The 15,419-nt window shown below is 43.3% G+C and overlaps 2 protein-coding genes across 2 annotated transcripts; one reads left to right on the top strand and one right to left on the bottom strand.

The window, feature by feature from the left end:
• Window positions 1-3,210: 3,210 nt before the first annotated feature.
• On the bottom strand, window positions 3,211-9,129 carry LOC145913589 (CCN family member 3-like). The gene is made up of 3 exons (XM_083001308.1): window positions 8,803-9,129; window positions 5,503-5,645; window positions 3,211-5,236 (listed from the first exon to the last, which is right to left on the bottom strand). Exons 1-3 carry the CDS (start codon window positions 9,088-9,090, stop codon window positions 5,047-5,049), a joined length of 621 nt encoding a protein of 206 aa, XP_082857434.1. The 5' UTR covers window positions 9,091-9,129; the 3' UTR covers window positions 3,211-5,046.
• Window positions 9,130-13,565: 4,436 nt separating this feature from the next.
• On the top strand, window positions 13,566-14,477 carry LOC145914145 (uncharacterized). The gene is made up of 2 exons (XM_083001924.1): window positions 13,566-14,014; window positions 14,403-14,477. The coding sequence occupies exons 1-2, from the start codon at window positions 13,626-13,628 to the stop codon at window positions 14,458-14,460; spliced, it is 447 nt and encodes a 148-aa protein (XP_082858050.1). The 5' UTR covers window positions 13,566-13,625; the 3' UTR covers window positions 14,461-14,477.
• The last annotated feature ends 942 nt before the right edge of the window (window positions 14,478-15,419 follow it).

Here is a 15,419-nt window from a genome sequence, read left to right as displayed (position 1 = left end):
TCTGTTACATGAACCAAAAGTTTACCAGGGCGCGTGAAAATGCGTTTCGAGTTCTGAAACGAACCCGACCGAGTTCGCTTTCCCAGCTGTTACACGGGAAGCGGAGATCAACTCTGAATTGCTTCGTCGCATTCCTTTAGTATTGAATGTCGTTTTAGCTGCGCCACCCTATCTTGGCGAGTGTCTAATTTTAGCAAGTTGCAAGTATATTTGTGGCCTGGGGTAACGCTAGCCGCGGTTGCACTTCCTGCTGGGTGACCCGAGTGGCCCCGGAACACGTTACGTAATGTTGTTTTTTCTCGTTTCTCGCAAGTGTTTCGCGTTGAAGATTCGGCTTTTTCGACTATTCTTTTGCTCTTGAAATGTTGAGAAAAGGTGTTTTCTTACATAAATTGATAACCAGTTTTGTTGGCTTAAGTCTGCTTGGTAATTCTGGTACTTATCAAAGAGTACGTAAACACAAATTAAATTTGTCAACACATACCATGTACATCACAGCAGTTGTTATGCAATGTCGTCACTTGGTTTCAAAGTAGTTGCGTCATTGCCATTTAAAATTTTACGAGGTTGGTGTAAGAACTAATGGCTTATAAAGCACTGTGGAGGCCGGGAACAATGGCCAGCCAATTCACATACGTCGTTATCGTTAAGGTTCCACCAGAACGCGTCCAAAATAATATTAAAAGCTTTCAGCGGTTTACCAATAGCCCTGTGAACAATTAAACTTTATCGCCGTGTGTTTTTGATGCGCATTCTTGTGGTAATTTGGTGTCGGGAGCAATAACTCTATTTCAACCCACAGTATGCAGACGTCTATAAACCACAACATGAGTTGTAAGAAAAAGCTGATATCGACAGGTACGACGAACCGCTTTTAGAAGTCTGACTGTTTACAACCAAGATGTGGAAATGATTATCTTGTGTACCCGACCGTGCGCTGTTTTGTATTCATTCCTTACATTCCACGCAACCGCTCTACGCACACGAGAACCCGTCCTATATCAACCACTTCAAGCAAGATGACGGGCCACTTTGTTTAAGAGCATCCGCGGAGCCAACAGATTTCCTTCTGCGATGATTTCCGCTTGTCTTTTGGGCGAACTCGGCGACCTTTTCTGCGATTGGCACAAACGGAAGCGCGAAGAGCACTTTTCCAGCCACTCTTGCACTTAAGAATGTTGCTTCCCCTCGTTTTGTGTTGGAAATCTGCCGAATGGGAAAATATTTTGCCTTGCTTGTTGAAACGCGAAATGCATCGGCGTTTTTTTAATTGTGTGGACATTGCAATGAGGAGTGCTTTAAAAGTTTGCATTAGTTTTAAGTTTTGTTGGCATATAATCTTGTCGCAGTGCCGGACAAAGCTTGAATATTTATTGCAATTGACGAACTCTTTGCAAAAGTTGATCATTGAAATTTTGTATCATCAAAATCTCTTCATAGCTTCATGTCCAACAGAGACCAGATAGCTTATTTTTTTGAACAACTTTATAGAATCCTGAGTAGTTTGTGTCTAGGTAGGTCTTGTTGACTTTCGTAAAATGTGCGAAGAAGGTGGATTTTTGCAACCCAACGTTTGCATCAACGACTGATACATTGCGTTCATTTGTCAACCACAACAGAAAGAAAGCAACCCTCACGCATATTGGGCATGTTTTGGGGACTCAACTACAAATTTTACACTGTTCCATGGCAGCCGTGAACATTCTGCGCGTGTTTCTACTCAAAAAAGCTGACCAAGCTGGAAACAATTTCAAACCCATTTGGAAACTACATGTGGGGTGGCGGGTGAATCCCCTTAACCCCACGAGGAAAGGGGCGATTGTGCGATAACCGGGTGTGGGTCATCGGGTCGGTGATGACAGACACAAGAGCTGTTACGTTGCATGGGTGGCCACATGCTGTACTGATTGCTGTAAAAGGCGAATGTTCCGAGTCAACTAAATGTCGACAACTTAAAGCGAGTAAATAGTTTTAAGCATGAATAATTGGGCGTTGTTTTATCACGCGTCAAAAAAATACTATGCCCCGTAGCCGCGTGTGTTGTCCTTATTATGGAAGGTAAATATATTGTGTAAACTGTTGTTGGTAATATCTAAGTGAGTGGAAATGTGGACAAGCAGTAACATTTACATGGCGCATTCTCCCAACCCGTGAGAACATACGACTGTTTGTGTATTCTCAGGATTAGCCACTAACTTTCTGGTCCCAATACTTTCGCTCTCTAAGGCGTTTTAGGGCCTTGTTATAACAAAGCTAATCGGAAGTGTATCGCCGTGGGAGGTACGGTCTTTGGCGTGGCCATCTATGACGCACAGGGGTTGTAGCCGGTCCATATCATAACATTGCCTTGTATGAGCTTTTACGTGGGACCACCTCGTTGTTTCGTGTGAGGCGACACGTGCCTTGTGCGTGGGTTATGTCCGCAGCCCCGTGGGTGATCCCGGTTCAAAATTTGAAACTTCGTTAAATTATCGCCAGTGGCTGATGATGAGGTTTACTTTTTTCTGTATTTCATCGTCATTTTTTGCAAGTTGAATGTAAAAGGCCATTTGCTGCGCGCATGTTGTGGAGGCGTTGAAATCCTATAAATCACGGGTGAAACTCCAATACCGCAGTTTTTATTTTTGAATAAAAATAAACACAGAAATGTCTGTTATATCTACCACTCTCTTTCCTAATGGTGAAATTTCATTCCAATAACTTGTATCGGACTCGAAGATTACAGTCAGGCTAATTTTAAACTAAACCGCAGATTCATGCGCACTCGTGTATCCGGCAACCAAGCAATCAGGTTAACCGACCTTTCCGTAAATAAATTCGAAGGATCTTGCATGATTCAGATCCCAACTCCCTGTCAATATTGAAGTTCAAACAACAACATGTTGCCACTGACAACACCTTTCATGACTCATATACTTACCCTTTCACTTGATTTGTTTTTGCCCGCCATATGCACGCCTTTTGTCTTTCAGTTTACTGTGCTGCTGTCGTACATACAAATTGAACATTTTTTCACCTCTAGTATTTCAGCCTCGAAGAAAATTTTTGCAAAACTTAAAAATACCCTGTATTAGCAACGTAGCCAATAATTGTTTTAAGTGGTCTGAATACAGGAGTTGCTTGGAACTAATAGGTCTTCTCAGTGCAATTTTGGTGACCTACTATAAATTTTGCCAGCTATAATCTTGCCGATTTCAACAGTCTCACGTATCACCGTTCGAAATTTCCATTCGCGGAAAACGCATTTTATTGACATAGCGAAAAAAATGCAGTCACGACCACGACAAAATCAAGCCGAGACGAGACCGGGACGAAAAATGATTCACGGCCGGCCAACAGGAACTGTGCGAAACGCGCAAAAACGACGCAATAAATACCGCGGACGGGAAGGTATGTACAGGATCGAGTATGTTCAAAATCAAAACACACTGGGAGTAAAACAACAGGAAAGTGCACACGGAAATGAACCCAGAGAATAAAAAAATAGCAAAAGCGCGTTGAAATATGCACAGCGAACGCCCAGCAACTCTTTGAGTCGTTCAATTATTGTTGGTCAGTTTAAACTTTAAAAGGCTGCGTTTTGACTCGATGTCATTTTATGTTGTAATTTTATACGTCGAGTTTCCGTCTTTGTCACGCATAAGGAAAAAGGTGTATTTCGAAAAAGGATTTAAATGTTGTTGCTTTAAAAGGGAGACATTTTCGTCAACACATTTTGTTTAAGTAAAGGCAAATCATCAAGCTTACTACCCGCTGGTTTGTGCAAGTTATAAAGCATTCTTTTTACGTTTCACTGACAAACATTACACGAAAGGACCGTGGAATGTCCCAGGACTGCACCGAAACCACACCACAAAGCAGCAGTGAAAGCTTAAGTTTGCGAACTCCCACTCAAGAGTGCGCCTGTTTCCATTATATCCAACACCGTCCATCAATTCCTGACAGCGCGCCTATGTTGGGTGGGCTTTTGCGGGCCACAGTCCAAACACAAAAAAGACCGTAGCTAATGCAACACGAAAGTTGCGGCGTTCGCGTGCAAGACCAATACCCTGGGCCATGTCTGCGTTTTTAGTCCTAAATTGCCGTTGACAAAATACGGCAGCCGAGCGTGCCTACGACGTCCTGTAAAGGGCCCGCAACGGTAATTTGCACCGGCGTTAACAGACAAACGCCCTCCTCCGGGTTGTGGTAAACAGCCGAAGTGGGCCAAGTATCCCAGGGTCGCCGGCGGCCAAAATGTAGCAAATTATCGTTGGGGTTAAGTCCCCAACCCGTTTCACCCGTCATGGCGGTGTTGATTTTACGAATGCGCGCGAAACGAGCAAGGCTCCTGGCGACAACAGATTGATAAAGTGCTCTCGAGCGAGTTTTGGTTAAAGGGCAAGCAAGTTTGTCCCGTCATTTACTGAATCGTGTGTTTTGCAAAAAAAGTGGCATTGTTGGTATTGAGACACTGCGGCATTTAGAAAAGTGACATTTGGCTTCATAAATTCAAAACTGTATCCCACCAACACCCACGTTTCATTTTAAAGGGCAGTATTGAAAATTAACAACATCTTGAGAGGCCAACATTTTACGAAGTCGAGAAGTTAACAATTTCGCGCACGTTTCTCATATACAATATTACCGACAAGTTTTTACCTCAGCTGATCAAAAATCTTTATAAAAATCCCCGTTAAAAACAGATTTCATTTCTAAATATAGCGCACCCCAAAGGGCAGGCTTTCAGCCATAATGCGATCAACAGAAACAAAGACGTCCGGCTAATCTTTCAAATCCCGGATGAGCGCGCCATAAACATCGAGCAATTGGCGAAGCGTGCCGGCAGAAGCACGGAAGGAGTTTAACAGATAGGCAGGAAATATAAAACAAATAAAAACGACCGCATGTCCGGCTTTAAACCGCGTAAAGAAGTGCATTTGTCGGTCAAAACGCTCAGCCTTAGCAGCGTCGTCACTTGGCCACGTGCCAGCGGCGCAGCGATGCGTGTCCGTTGCCATGGGCATCGCGGATTTCGTTTGGTAATGTTACTGCCTGTGAAGAGGTTTATCCGGCCGTTGGATGAGATCGCATTGTGTCGTTGTGCAGCTGTACATGAGGTTCGAAATTGTCAAGTGAATTGCAATTCCGGTGGCAGTAGCATTTGCGTATGAACATCATCTTCTTGGAGAATCGAGTCCCGTCGGCGCGGACAAACCAAACCTTCTTCGTCTTGCTCTTCTTGGGTGTGCAGCATCTGCGTTTGATCACAAACAAATATGAAAAAACGTTCAGATTAACGTTGCTAGTTTTGCATGGCAGACTGCGTCAATTTTCAAGCAAACATCACAAAAAACGCGATTGCGATGCAGACCCCATATATTTTACACCCAGAGCTGCAAATGATGTGAAACTTGAAATAAGGACAACTATAAAGATATACCATTTACTTTCAAACTACATTTCCGAGGTTTTCGAACAGGGTGTAAAACAAAAATTTTTGTGCAAAAAAAAGGAACGTACTTTGAGTTGTCCTTGCAGTAGCCGCAATACCGCATCCTGTACTTCTTCTGACTCTTTGCCTTGATGTATTTAATAAATTCTCTCCCTTGTTTGTCCTTTCTTGGCAGATTGGCCATGCACGCCTTGCGGGGTTTTGGAAGTTCCTGTGTATAAAAATACTGTTTAGAATCTTTAGGTCTATTGCCATGAACAGTTTCACAGACGCCAAGCTGGGTGTCTTGTGGACTTCTTGTGAAATATTTTCCAACGAGATAGAAGAACTTTTGGGTGGAATTATGGTGTCTGGAATTTTTTTTCAATTTGAATTTCTCCCGCAACTGCGCTGGAAAATTTGCCGTTGGGTGTGCAATCGAGCTGACGTATTTAAATGTGTGACGTAACCTTGTTTCGAGTAAACTTTCACGCCTTATCAAAGAAAATGCCTCCCACGTTCCACATTTTTTGCTCCCGAAGGAAGAAATCCTGGATTGGTCATTAGACAGGAATGCGATCAAAAGGTGATCTTTGGTAAAAGAAGAAGTCCCCACAGTAGTGACTAACGGGCAAAAAATAAAGTAATGCTACGGGATATTGCCACATCCCTTCAATTCCCCACAGACTGAGTGAAGGCGCTGCGTAATCAAGCCAAAATATCCCCCTTGCGCATACAAGTGACAAACCTGGCTCAATATCCCATGACATCATCGCTGAGACGAAGCGGAAAAATTACTGGCTTTCGAAACCGTCCCGTAATATTAAACCCGTCTTTCCGCGCCGCAGTGTTGCGTTATTTGTCCGTCGCAAATGGTGCGTGTGTTTCAAGGCATTTGTAGTTTATCTTGTGCATCGAGACGGTTAGACGTACGCAAGCAATGCCCACGGTGTTCTGAAGGACTCCATGTAAGCCCTCTTCCAGTGAATTACAATCCAACCGTACTGTAGGACAATTCAGGTTGTCAACACGAAGTCATATCAAAATAAAAAAACGGCCCTATATGACCTGGCGTCGTGATGAAGTAATACATAGTTTGTAATTTATGACAAAATCGCGTCTCGTTTCACGTGGTGGATAAAACGACGCTTTTTTTCGTTGTCAAGGCAAAAGTTATTTTTCTTGATTGGAAAACAAACGTTTTATTCCCGCAATTTTCAATTGAAAATTTAAACTGTTTTTTTTCAAGCCGAAATGAAATCTGTGAATTTATATTCTTAAACTTACAAAATACATGTCCACTTTTTTTATTGTTCGTATTAACAGTGATTTGACGAAAAACAAACAATTTTATTAAACCATCAAACGCTGAAAGGGTATTATGCATCGCAACCAATCGGCGATCCTAGTCACGTGACTGCCTGTACAACGCCAGGAATGCTCGCACTGGGAACTGCATACGCGCGAACACCTATGTGACGAGTGAGCATGGAATAAGCTCATTGTGGGGATTGTGTACACGTCCATCGACGGGCGACGGTTACCTACGAGCAGTGGCAATCGTTTGTGTGCCGAGCTGTGAGTGATATGGGTTTCATTGCCATGCCATTGTTTGCCGAGGTTGGCAGCGAATGGTGAACGGCATTTTTCCATTGTCGCCAATGCGCTCAGATGCCCTCTGCCGCGACGCGCTTGTTCCCCACAAGTGAGAAGAGGGTTAGGAGAATTGACGCGGCCTCCGCGCGCATCTGAATTATAACGCGTATGTAATTTACGACTGCCCGGCCAGGGGGGCTTTTCATAACGGCCAATTATTCGGTTTTCAGACGAAACATCTATTTGAAGTTTCCGTTTGGAATTGTAGTTGGTTATATTTAGGGTCTACCTGACGTAAAATTATGCGTCATTTCTTTAGAAAAGTCGTATACGTGTCGATTCTCTATTTTAAATGCCTTGCGTAATACTTCGAAACATGATGAAAATCTTAGTGAAGTTGGATGCAAATTAAAAGCAAAGTCCACGAAGTGAAAAAATGGATCAATAATTGATAGCTTCAACAATTGCTTCAACCATCACAAAGACCATCGAAATAACTGACATCGGAAACATGCTGGGTCGAACAATCTTTTCGCCAATTGCTTGGATGCACATTATAACTGATATATACTTTTATATGTCAAAGTGTGAACCCATCGTCGCAGTGGCGTTGATACAGTGCACACTTGTCTCGACCACTTATTGATTTCAAGCCATCCAATCTCTCTTCCTAATTTAGAAGGACGGTCGACTTGCGCAAGTGTCTCAAGTTAAGTCATTTGTAGTACACGGTGGCGCCTAAAGGTAAGATACGGTATCGTGATCGGCCAGACCCTTGGGTGGAGGGCCGGCTTTGTAGGTTGCTATCATCCGCTCAGTGGCAGCTAATCACCAGAAGGTGTGTCCTACGACAACTGGCTTGTCGGAATTATCGCGGTCTTACGCTAGGGAATGCGAATGCCTGTCATCGTAACGAAGGCGGTCCAGGCAACTGAAGTGGTACGCGAACCTCCCATTTTAATTTATATGTGTACATGCGTTGGTTCACCGCAACATATAAACGTTTCGCCTCAAACGTTTCTGTGAGTCGTGGGAGGGGCTTGCTTCCCACGCCTATATACGTTTTTATCACCACCCCGACACAGATTATTAACAACCATTGTAGATTCAGAATTAATTAATTTTTCTCCCAACGCATCCATTGTAGTTTCATCAAAACGTTGTATATTCGAGGCGCCATCAGAGAAAACAACAATACCTAAGCACAAACCCCTTTTCTTTTACAGTAAACGATATCCATTATCTATGTGTGTCGAGTAACTCGTTTAAAGACTTTGGTGTCGCACAAGTGGTTTTATGACAAGCTAGTGTTTTGGACCACAAATAAATACATCTTTGGAAACAATACACGTTTGCCACACAGTTCAGGTAGGTCCCAGCAATTAATTTTTGACTACGTGCCTTAATACACAAATGCGTCCCAAAACTGGCACACGTTGGTTGTCGGCGTGTGTTTAAAAATTGAGAGTACTTTGTATTGAAGTGCGGGATTTACCATGAAATAGCAATTAAAACTTGGAACGCACTTAAGGACGATTATCAAACTCAATCGCCTTACTTCACCCAAATGTATCTATTTTCCGAAATATGATGACGAAATCGACGCGAAATTATTTGAATGTTTTTGTCAGCGTTGCCCTGTAGTTATATTTAAACCCATTTATATTATACTTATTTAATTGTCTGCGCATCACCTCTCTGTAAGTGCAAACGCATCGGCGACCACAAGCCACAGAATCTCTTGTACCCTATAGGGAACGATTACCACACTCTATTGTATTATCTCAACTAACCTCAGGACCGTTCTCGCAAGGTCTCAGAATGCAGAGTCGCGTCTCGAGCTTCGGTTTGCATCTTTTCGTCTTCACTCGCGAGGAAAGACCGAGTCCGCATGTCTTCGAACAATCTTTCCACGTCGAAACTTGTTTTTTGCACGCTTTTCCTCCGCGTCTTCCGCTTTTCCCCCTGTTTTTTCCGGCTTCGATTTGCTCGGCTTGCAGTATCAGGAAAACTATAACAGCGAAGACGGTGGTGGAAATAATCGTTCTCAGACTGATTGTGGACCGATTATAGCAATTCATTTTCGTATTTTTCTGCACAGAATTTCTACTAGGACAAGTGTTGCTGAAACGGTGCAAACAGCAGCTGGTAAACCAATTGTTTCCGAGCCGTAAATTGCTATCTATTCGGTGATGCATAAAGTAAACGGCCCAAACCGTTGTTAAACTACGCGTGAAACCGAAAACGTCATGCGCGCGTGCAGAAAACAACTGAATCTGTTTTTCCCAAGCAGCGCCACGTGAAATGATGATAGGTCATTTGACTCCTGCAACCAAGACGTTTGACTGTTTTCTGCCTTAACGCTTTTAACATACCTGGATCATGCATTGAAATTTACCCCTCCGTGCTCACGCAAATGTCGACCAACTTATTTCGTCAATGTGACGCTCGTTATCCAATCACGGCCCGCAATCTGATCGTTGCCTGAAAAAATTCTCTCTTGCCTCGTCAACATACCATGCTACGACAAACAACATTTTCTACTCCCAACCAAACAGAGTCGTAGCCGGCGGGAAATACCTCGCCGCAAGCCCGCCGTAATGTTCTCCACGGCGCCGAGGCTTTTTGCGACTCACCAAAGCGACATGACGTCGCCAAGTCTGGAATTAAACGAGTTTTTGCGTCCTTGTCTGCCCTTTTGTACGTAGCCAGCTGTGGCACGTCTCCTTTTTCGACCGCGCCACTTTTTCTCGCAATTCGAAGGCCTCCCGGCGGCCAAAGTCATATTGCCGGGGCCGAATTGAATGCCACCAGGCAGTCGTTCCACCGAGATGGCAAATCCCTGTTCTCCGTATAAGCTATATGTAACTGTCCAAACCGCCATAAGCCTTCTACTTTCAACTAATATCTCACGCAATTTCGTTGAACTCCGGATCCGAAAGGCGTTAACTTGTTCCTGAACCGGCACGCGCGTAAGTGCCGCTTGCATGTCTTGTCGATCCTCACCGCGGGATCTCTGCGCCCCAAACCACCACCTATTGTTATCCCTAAACCTTGCTCGATCCGCTACGGAAATATGCTTCGACCAGCTTCACTCAAACGTTTCCGCGCGTCGATTGCAATCTGCCCTCTTGAAGCATCGCGAACCCATTCATTAGACTTCAATCGCGCGTCTTTCAGCCTGTCCATTCGTCACGCGCCTAAAGCCCCCCATTTAGGGGTCCAGCTCCCTGTTGACGGAAAGGGGGGCCAGGAAACTCGGCCCCCGATTAGTGCCCGCGCCCGACTGGGGACCGAAGACGTAAATAAATTATAGCGCTTTGTGATCACGTAGAAACGTCAACCGTTTCTTGCGCTTGCGGTCGAGACCTGGACGTTCATCCCGGGTGTTGTTCCATTAAGCCGGGGTTTGGGGACGCTAAGCTCAACACAAAACAGCTTTTCCCATATCAAAGCCGGTAGTGGCTAGTCCCGAAATACCGCAGCAGGTTTCTTTGTGGCCTGACTACACTTATGTGGGAACGCTGACCCCGTTTCCTTTACGTAATGCCGGTAGCTTTGTGGAGGCGTAGGAGGGCGATGCCCTCGGAAAGGGCGGGGATATTTAGATATTTGACGATTTTGGGTTGGTGAAGGAAGTCGTGGTGTTTTCGATTTTGGGCGCTAAAAATAAGTAGCATTTGAATAAGTTACGGCGTCTTTCAATTAGTGTTGGTGCTTGCCGTGTCTGTTGTTTGCCCTTGCAGAAAGCGTGTTGACCAATATAAATTTTGGAAGAAGTTACATGGTGGCGATTATGACTTATATGAGAGTAATATACGATTAATAATTTATTTTATACACTCACAAAGGTCGATTTGCTGCTTTGCTTATGTTAAATACTCCGTGTGTTATACTGTTTGACTGCCGACGCAGTCAAAATTGCCACACAAAATGGAAATAATGAAGAACCCAGAGTTCCCCATAAGTTGGAAATAAACCCATTACCCAAATTTTCCTTCGGTGTAATTGATTTTGACGAGTGTCGATGCTTTCGCCGGACGCAAAAGTGGCTTCGGCGCCGACAACTTTCTACGAAACCGTGCGCTTTGTGCCGGGAATTTGGCCCGAACGGGCGCCGTGTGTCCTGCTTTTGGTCAGGCTGAGCTCGCGCATCTCTAGAGAGGCACAGAAGACAAACAAAGCGGCAGCGTTAAAAGCCTCGTCTACTGTCATCGTTCGCGTGGCGGGGTTCGCGCGGCAGACTTTAAGTCTGTTGTCAGGTATGTGAGGTATGCTTGTATGGCCCTTCGAAGGCACCGTTTAAGTGTTGCTCGTAAAAAATATTGGTTTGCACTGTTTGTGTTTTATTTCAAGATTTTGTTTGTGTGTCTTTGCCTGACCCCAGACAGTGACACACAAACCCCCAGGCTCGTTCCGTTCTATAATAACATATATTGCTACTGCTTGATAAATTAACACTTGTAGATCTGAAAGTGGTTCGGGCAACATTTAGTATTAATTATTTATTTGCCAGAAGCACTGTTAATAATTTCTACAAAATATGATTTAAGGTAAAATTTATTTGCCACACGCTTATGGGGTGGTTTGACGTCTAAATTTAACAGAATTCAGTGAATGCTGGCAGCAGTTGGACATTTGCACTATACAAACGTCAATGGAAAAATGGGTTTGGAAAGTTTGAAAATTTGTTTAACCCACTTATGAGAGCCATTACTGCGGATACCGAAGCCAAAACAAATTGGCGACCCAGGGACCCTAGTGCCGTGAAATCGTATTTCTGCAAACTTGTCGCCAGCATGGAATGTAAATTGTCCGCAAGCATTCGTTGACCCACAAATTGTATACCACTCTAAATATGATAAACCACGTAAAAACGTGTACCTCTCTTCCGCGCAGAGTGGCCTTACGTGCCTAAAACCAACACGGAATTTTCCGAAGAGGAGTCGTTATATCGTTTCACGGCATATAGACCACCGCGTGGGTCACCGGTACGTAATTATTGTCTCCCCCCTGGTGAATTATGTCCAAGTCATAACACCTCGTGAATACGCATACCGCATACAATCACGTTTCCACCTCTGGCCGTTTGCCCATTTCTGGCTCCACAGTCTGTTTGTAAAACCTCCCGCGCAGGGATAACGATTAGACCTGCAAATCGGCTAAATTCTGCGGCACAATGCTGCGCCTTTTGTGCTTAGCTGTTTGCCCAGAAGCTTGAGAGCGGCTGCACAGATGCGCCATTGTCCAACATTCGTTGAATCAACAAGCCGTTAATTGCCACCGCGGCTAAATCAAACTTCAGAATGCGATAAGGCGGTTAGTCGAGTGCCAATGAACGATTCCCTGCTCGTTAGCCCTTCATGCCCTATCACTAGTTGGCAATCACCTACGCTTTGCTGTGTTGATTGCTCTCAGCGTTAGAAACCGTTTGTTGGCGCGGCACAGCTTGCAAGGACACCAATGGAATTTCGCACTTCGCACACTTGTTTACTTTTTGCATAGCGGACTGAAATGCGCGATAAGGTTTTATGTGGTTTCGGAGATTAATTTTACAACTCCAAAGTGACCATAAGTAAAATACTCTTCCATAGGTTGACTTGTTTGGTTTGCGAATGTCATGTTTATGCTAAACTAAAAGCAATATTTGAGCAAAACAATACAAAGTCAATTGTTGCAAAGCCCTCTTAGACACAAAAACGTTCAAAATTTGCAAATATTCCGTGATTTAACTACCGCAAAGATGTTTTCAGGGAGTTGTAACCAGGCGGTGTTTTCAAAATTTCCCGGAAAATTCGGTTTGCCATATTAGCTCTGGACTGCTACCTTGTGGACGCAACATCCACTTAAGCAAGGCTTGAGTAAGGCTTGGACAACCAGTCAATTTTAAATCTTAAGTTCGACGAATTTAATGTAATTTTAAGCTTGTAATTTTAATCTAAAGGTAAACATTCGTCCTAGTGGTAATCTAATTTCCGATTTTACCGAAATGCTGTTTTGTTCAACGACTGTTTTTATTTGAGACGTTTTCACCAACACAGGCGAATTGTACGGCACAAAACGTGCCAATTGTGGAGGATGTCGATGTCATTCTCTTTCAAAGGAAAATATTCATTTCAGGCAATGACAAAGCTTGCTTGCATGTAACTGTCGAATTTAGTAATGCTGAAATAATTGTCGTTATTCAAGTATGGCGCGATTCGTCTTGTCACAGAAATAAAATAAACCGTTGTGTTTTCGTATGCCAGGTGAGGTTTCTTAGATAAGTGAATATATTTATTAAATATAGATTTCTCATGACCACTTGGGACACAGCAGCCGTTGAATTGATACCGAAACGCGCACCTGACTGTGTTGTGGCTTAAATAACAACGACATGCTGCTTTCAAGCTTTACACATTACTGATTTATTTTAAACTGGTAATTTGTAAACGCCCACAACTTGATTATGACGACATGACAATGTAATTATTATCGAACAATCGCTGTTTTTTGTGTTGGTGCTGATTTTTTTGCAAGTTTTATTCTTGCTTGGCCCTACCTAAGTACAATGTCCACTGGGGCACCATGATTAGCTTATTACGTGGGCCGACGTCTGAATTCTTGTCATGACAAAATGGGAAACGCTTCCACCAACTGTTGGAATCAACCTAGTCACCAGAAGCCCCAACCCAAAAAAGTAAATGTTGCAAGGCAGGAAGCTGATCTTTTGACCATTAAGAATCACCCAAACAGGTTCCGACGCCGCTCCTCTATAGCCCCCTCTACACCCCGAATCAAGGAGGATCAGATCCTGGAGGACCTTTGCATGACAACTGGTGTCGAACCGGATGTTCCAGCTGATGAGATGAACAAGAATGACGTAAAACATTTGATCCGTAAGATCTCTATGACTGATACGTTCATGCAGCAGTTTAGCAGTGAACAGGATTTCTTGGCCCGGTTTTGGAAAATCAGAGACAGCACTTCTTCCCTAGAGACTTCCAATAAAAATGGCAATCACAGGTAAAGATTTTTGACAGCTCTTTAGCGAAACAAGTTTTAGGTCATCTTCAACTAAACACCATATAGGCTGTTGTAACTTGATTTAAATCTCACCAACATAGTTTGGAAACAAGTAAACGTTTTCCGCACAAATCTTGGCCTCTCGTCTCGTGAAATAGATGTGATATGTAATACTAAAACGGGTCAAGACTGCTCTGTATTGCCACCAATGGCCAGTATAGCCTTTTTATAGGTAACTTTGAAAAAAGACAATATGTTTTGCTCGTGACCAAAAGGCCCATTGAAAGTTTTAACCTGTGTATACGTTTGTTTGGGGAATTTGCTAACATGGAATATCGGTATCAAACAACATCACATTCTGAAATCGTTGTGTTTTGTGTTTTTGTAGTAAAGACACACAAGAAGCAAATACATCACTTGAGAATGTACAGAGCACAAGCAGATAAGATTTCCTTTTCGCAGCTATGAAATTATTTTGCTTTAAAGGGCGATGGCGAAGTAATCAAACAAATAAATGTGATGCAACGCATGACATGTTGCCCATTGCAATGAATGTGTACATGCGCTTGCACTGCGTTTTGTGGCTTGTTGTCAAGAAAAGTATGTGTAAGCCGTAGTTGAACCCGAATAAACGGCCTTGATGCCTTCAGTACAATGAGATTTTAGAACTTGTGAAATGTTTGGGTTTTGGAACAAAGAATACGATGTTTTTACCTATTTTTACAAACGAATATTTTCAGCTCAAAGCAGGGTCATGCACCGATGTGATATAACAAAAAAACTTTTCACCTTCAAAGCAACAATGATGTGTCTATGAACCCCTCTTTTTGATATTCATGAGCCCCTGTCATATGGGTCCTAGTTTCTTATCTTGGACCAGTACATCAATAGGACAGTTTGGGCAACAAATTTATTCATTAAATGAGGTCCAATCTGATGCTACCTGTTTATGCGTTTTTATTCGTCTCAACATTACAAGTAAACAAGGATAGAATCGACTTGAAACTAAATATAAACACTCGGTATTGCCAGTTATATTATTGTTGCACCAAAGAACTACCCGAGTTCGACGGGGTTTTTATAAAGATAGGTGACCTTTTAACATTGCGCAACTTTTTCTGTGTTGGACACAAAACACAACAGTCTGTTTCGTTACGCCTCTGCAGAACCTTTCACAATTTCCAGAAATGTTATTTCAATTTCCTTCGTTTTACGAACTCCGCTGGGTGTACCTGTTCCCGTGTTGCTTTCCGTTTCTAGACCGAACCCCGATAAACGCCCCCTTTTCTGAGCGGACTATCCCCAAAGTAAGATTACAGAAGTTATATTTGTATAGGCTACATTTTATTCGGTGCCAGTAACTCGAACTGGGGCTAAATGTCAAAGACAAAATATGTGGCCGGTA

The sequence above is a fragment of the Ascidia mentula genome, chromosome 9 (assembly GCF_947561715.1).
Source record: "Ascidia mentula chromosome 9, kaAscMent1.1, whole genome shotgun sequence".
Taxonomy (NCBI): domain Eukaryota; kingdom Metazoa; phylum Chordata; class Ascidiacea; order Phlebobranchia; family Ascidiidae; genus Ascidia; species Ascidia mentula.
The sequence above is the reverse complement of the archived record's forward strand: the minus strand, read 5'-3'. Positions and strand labels throughout refer to the sequence as shown.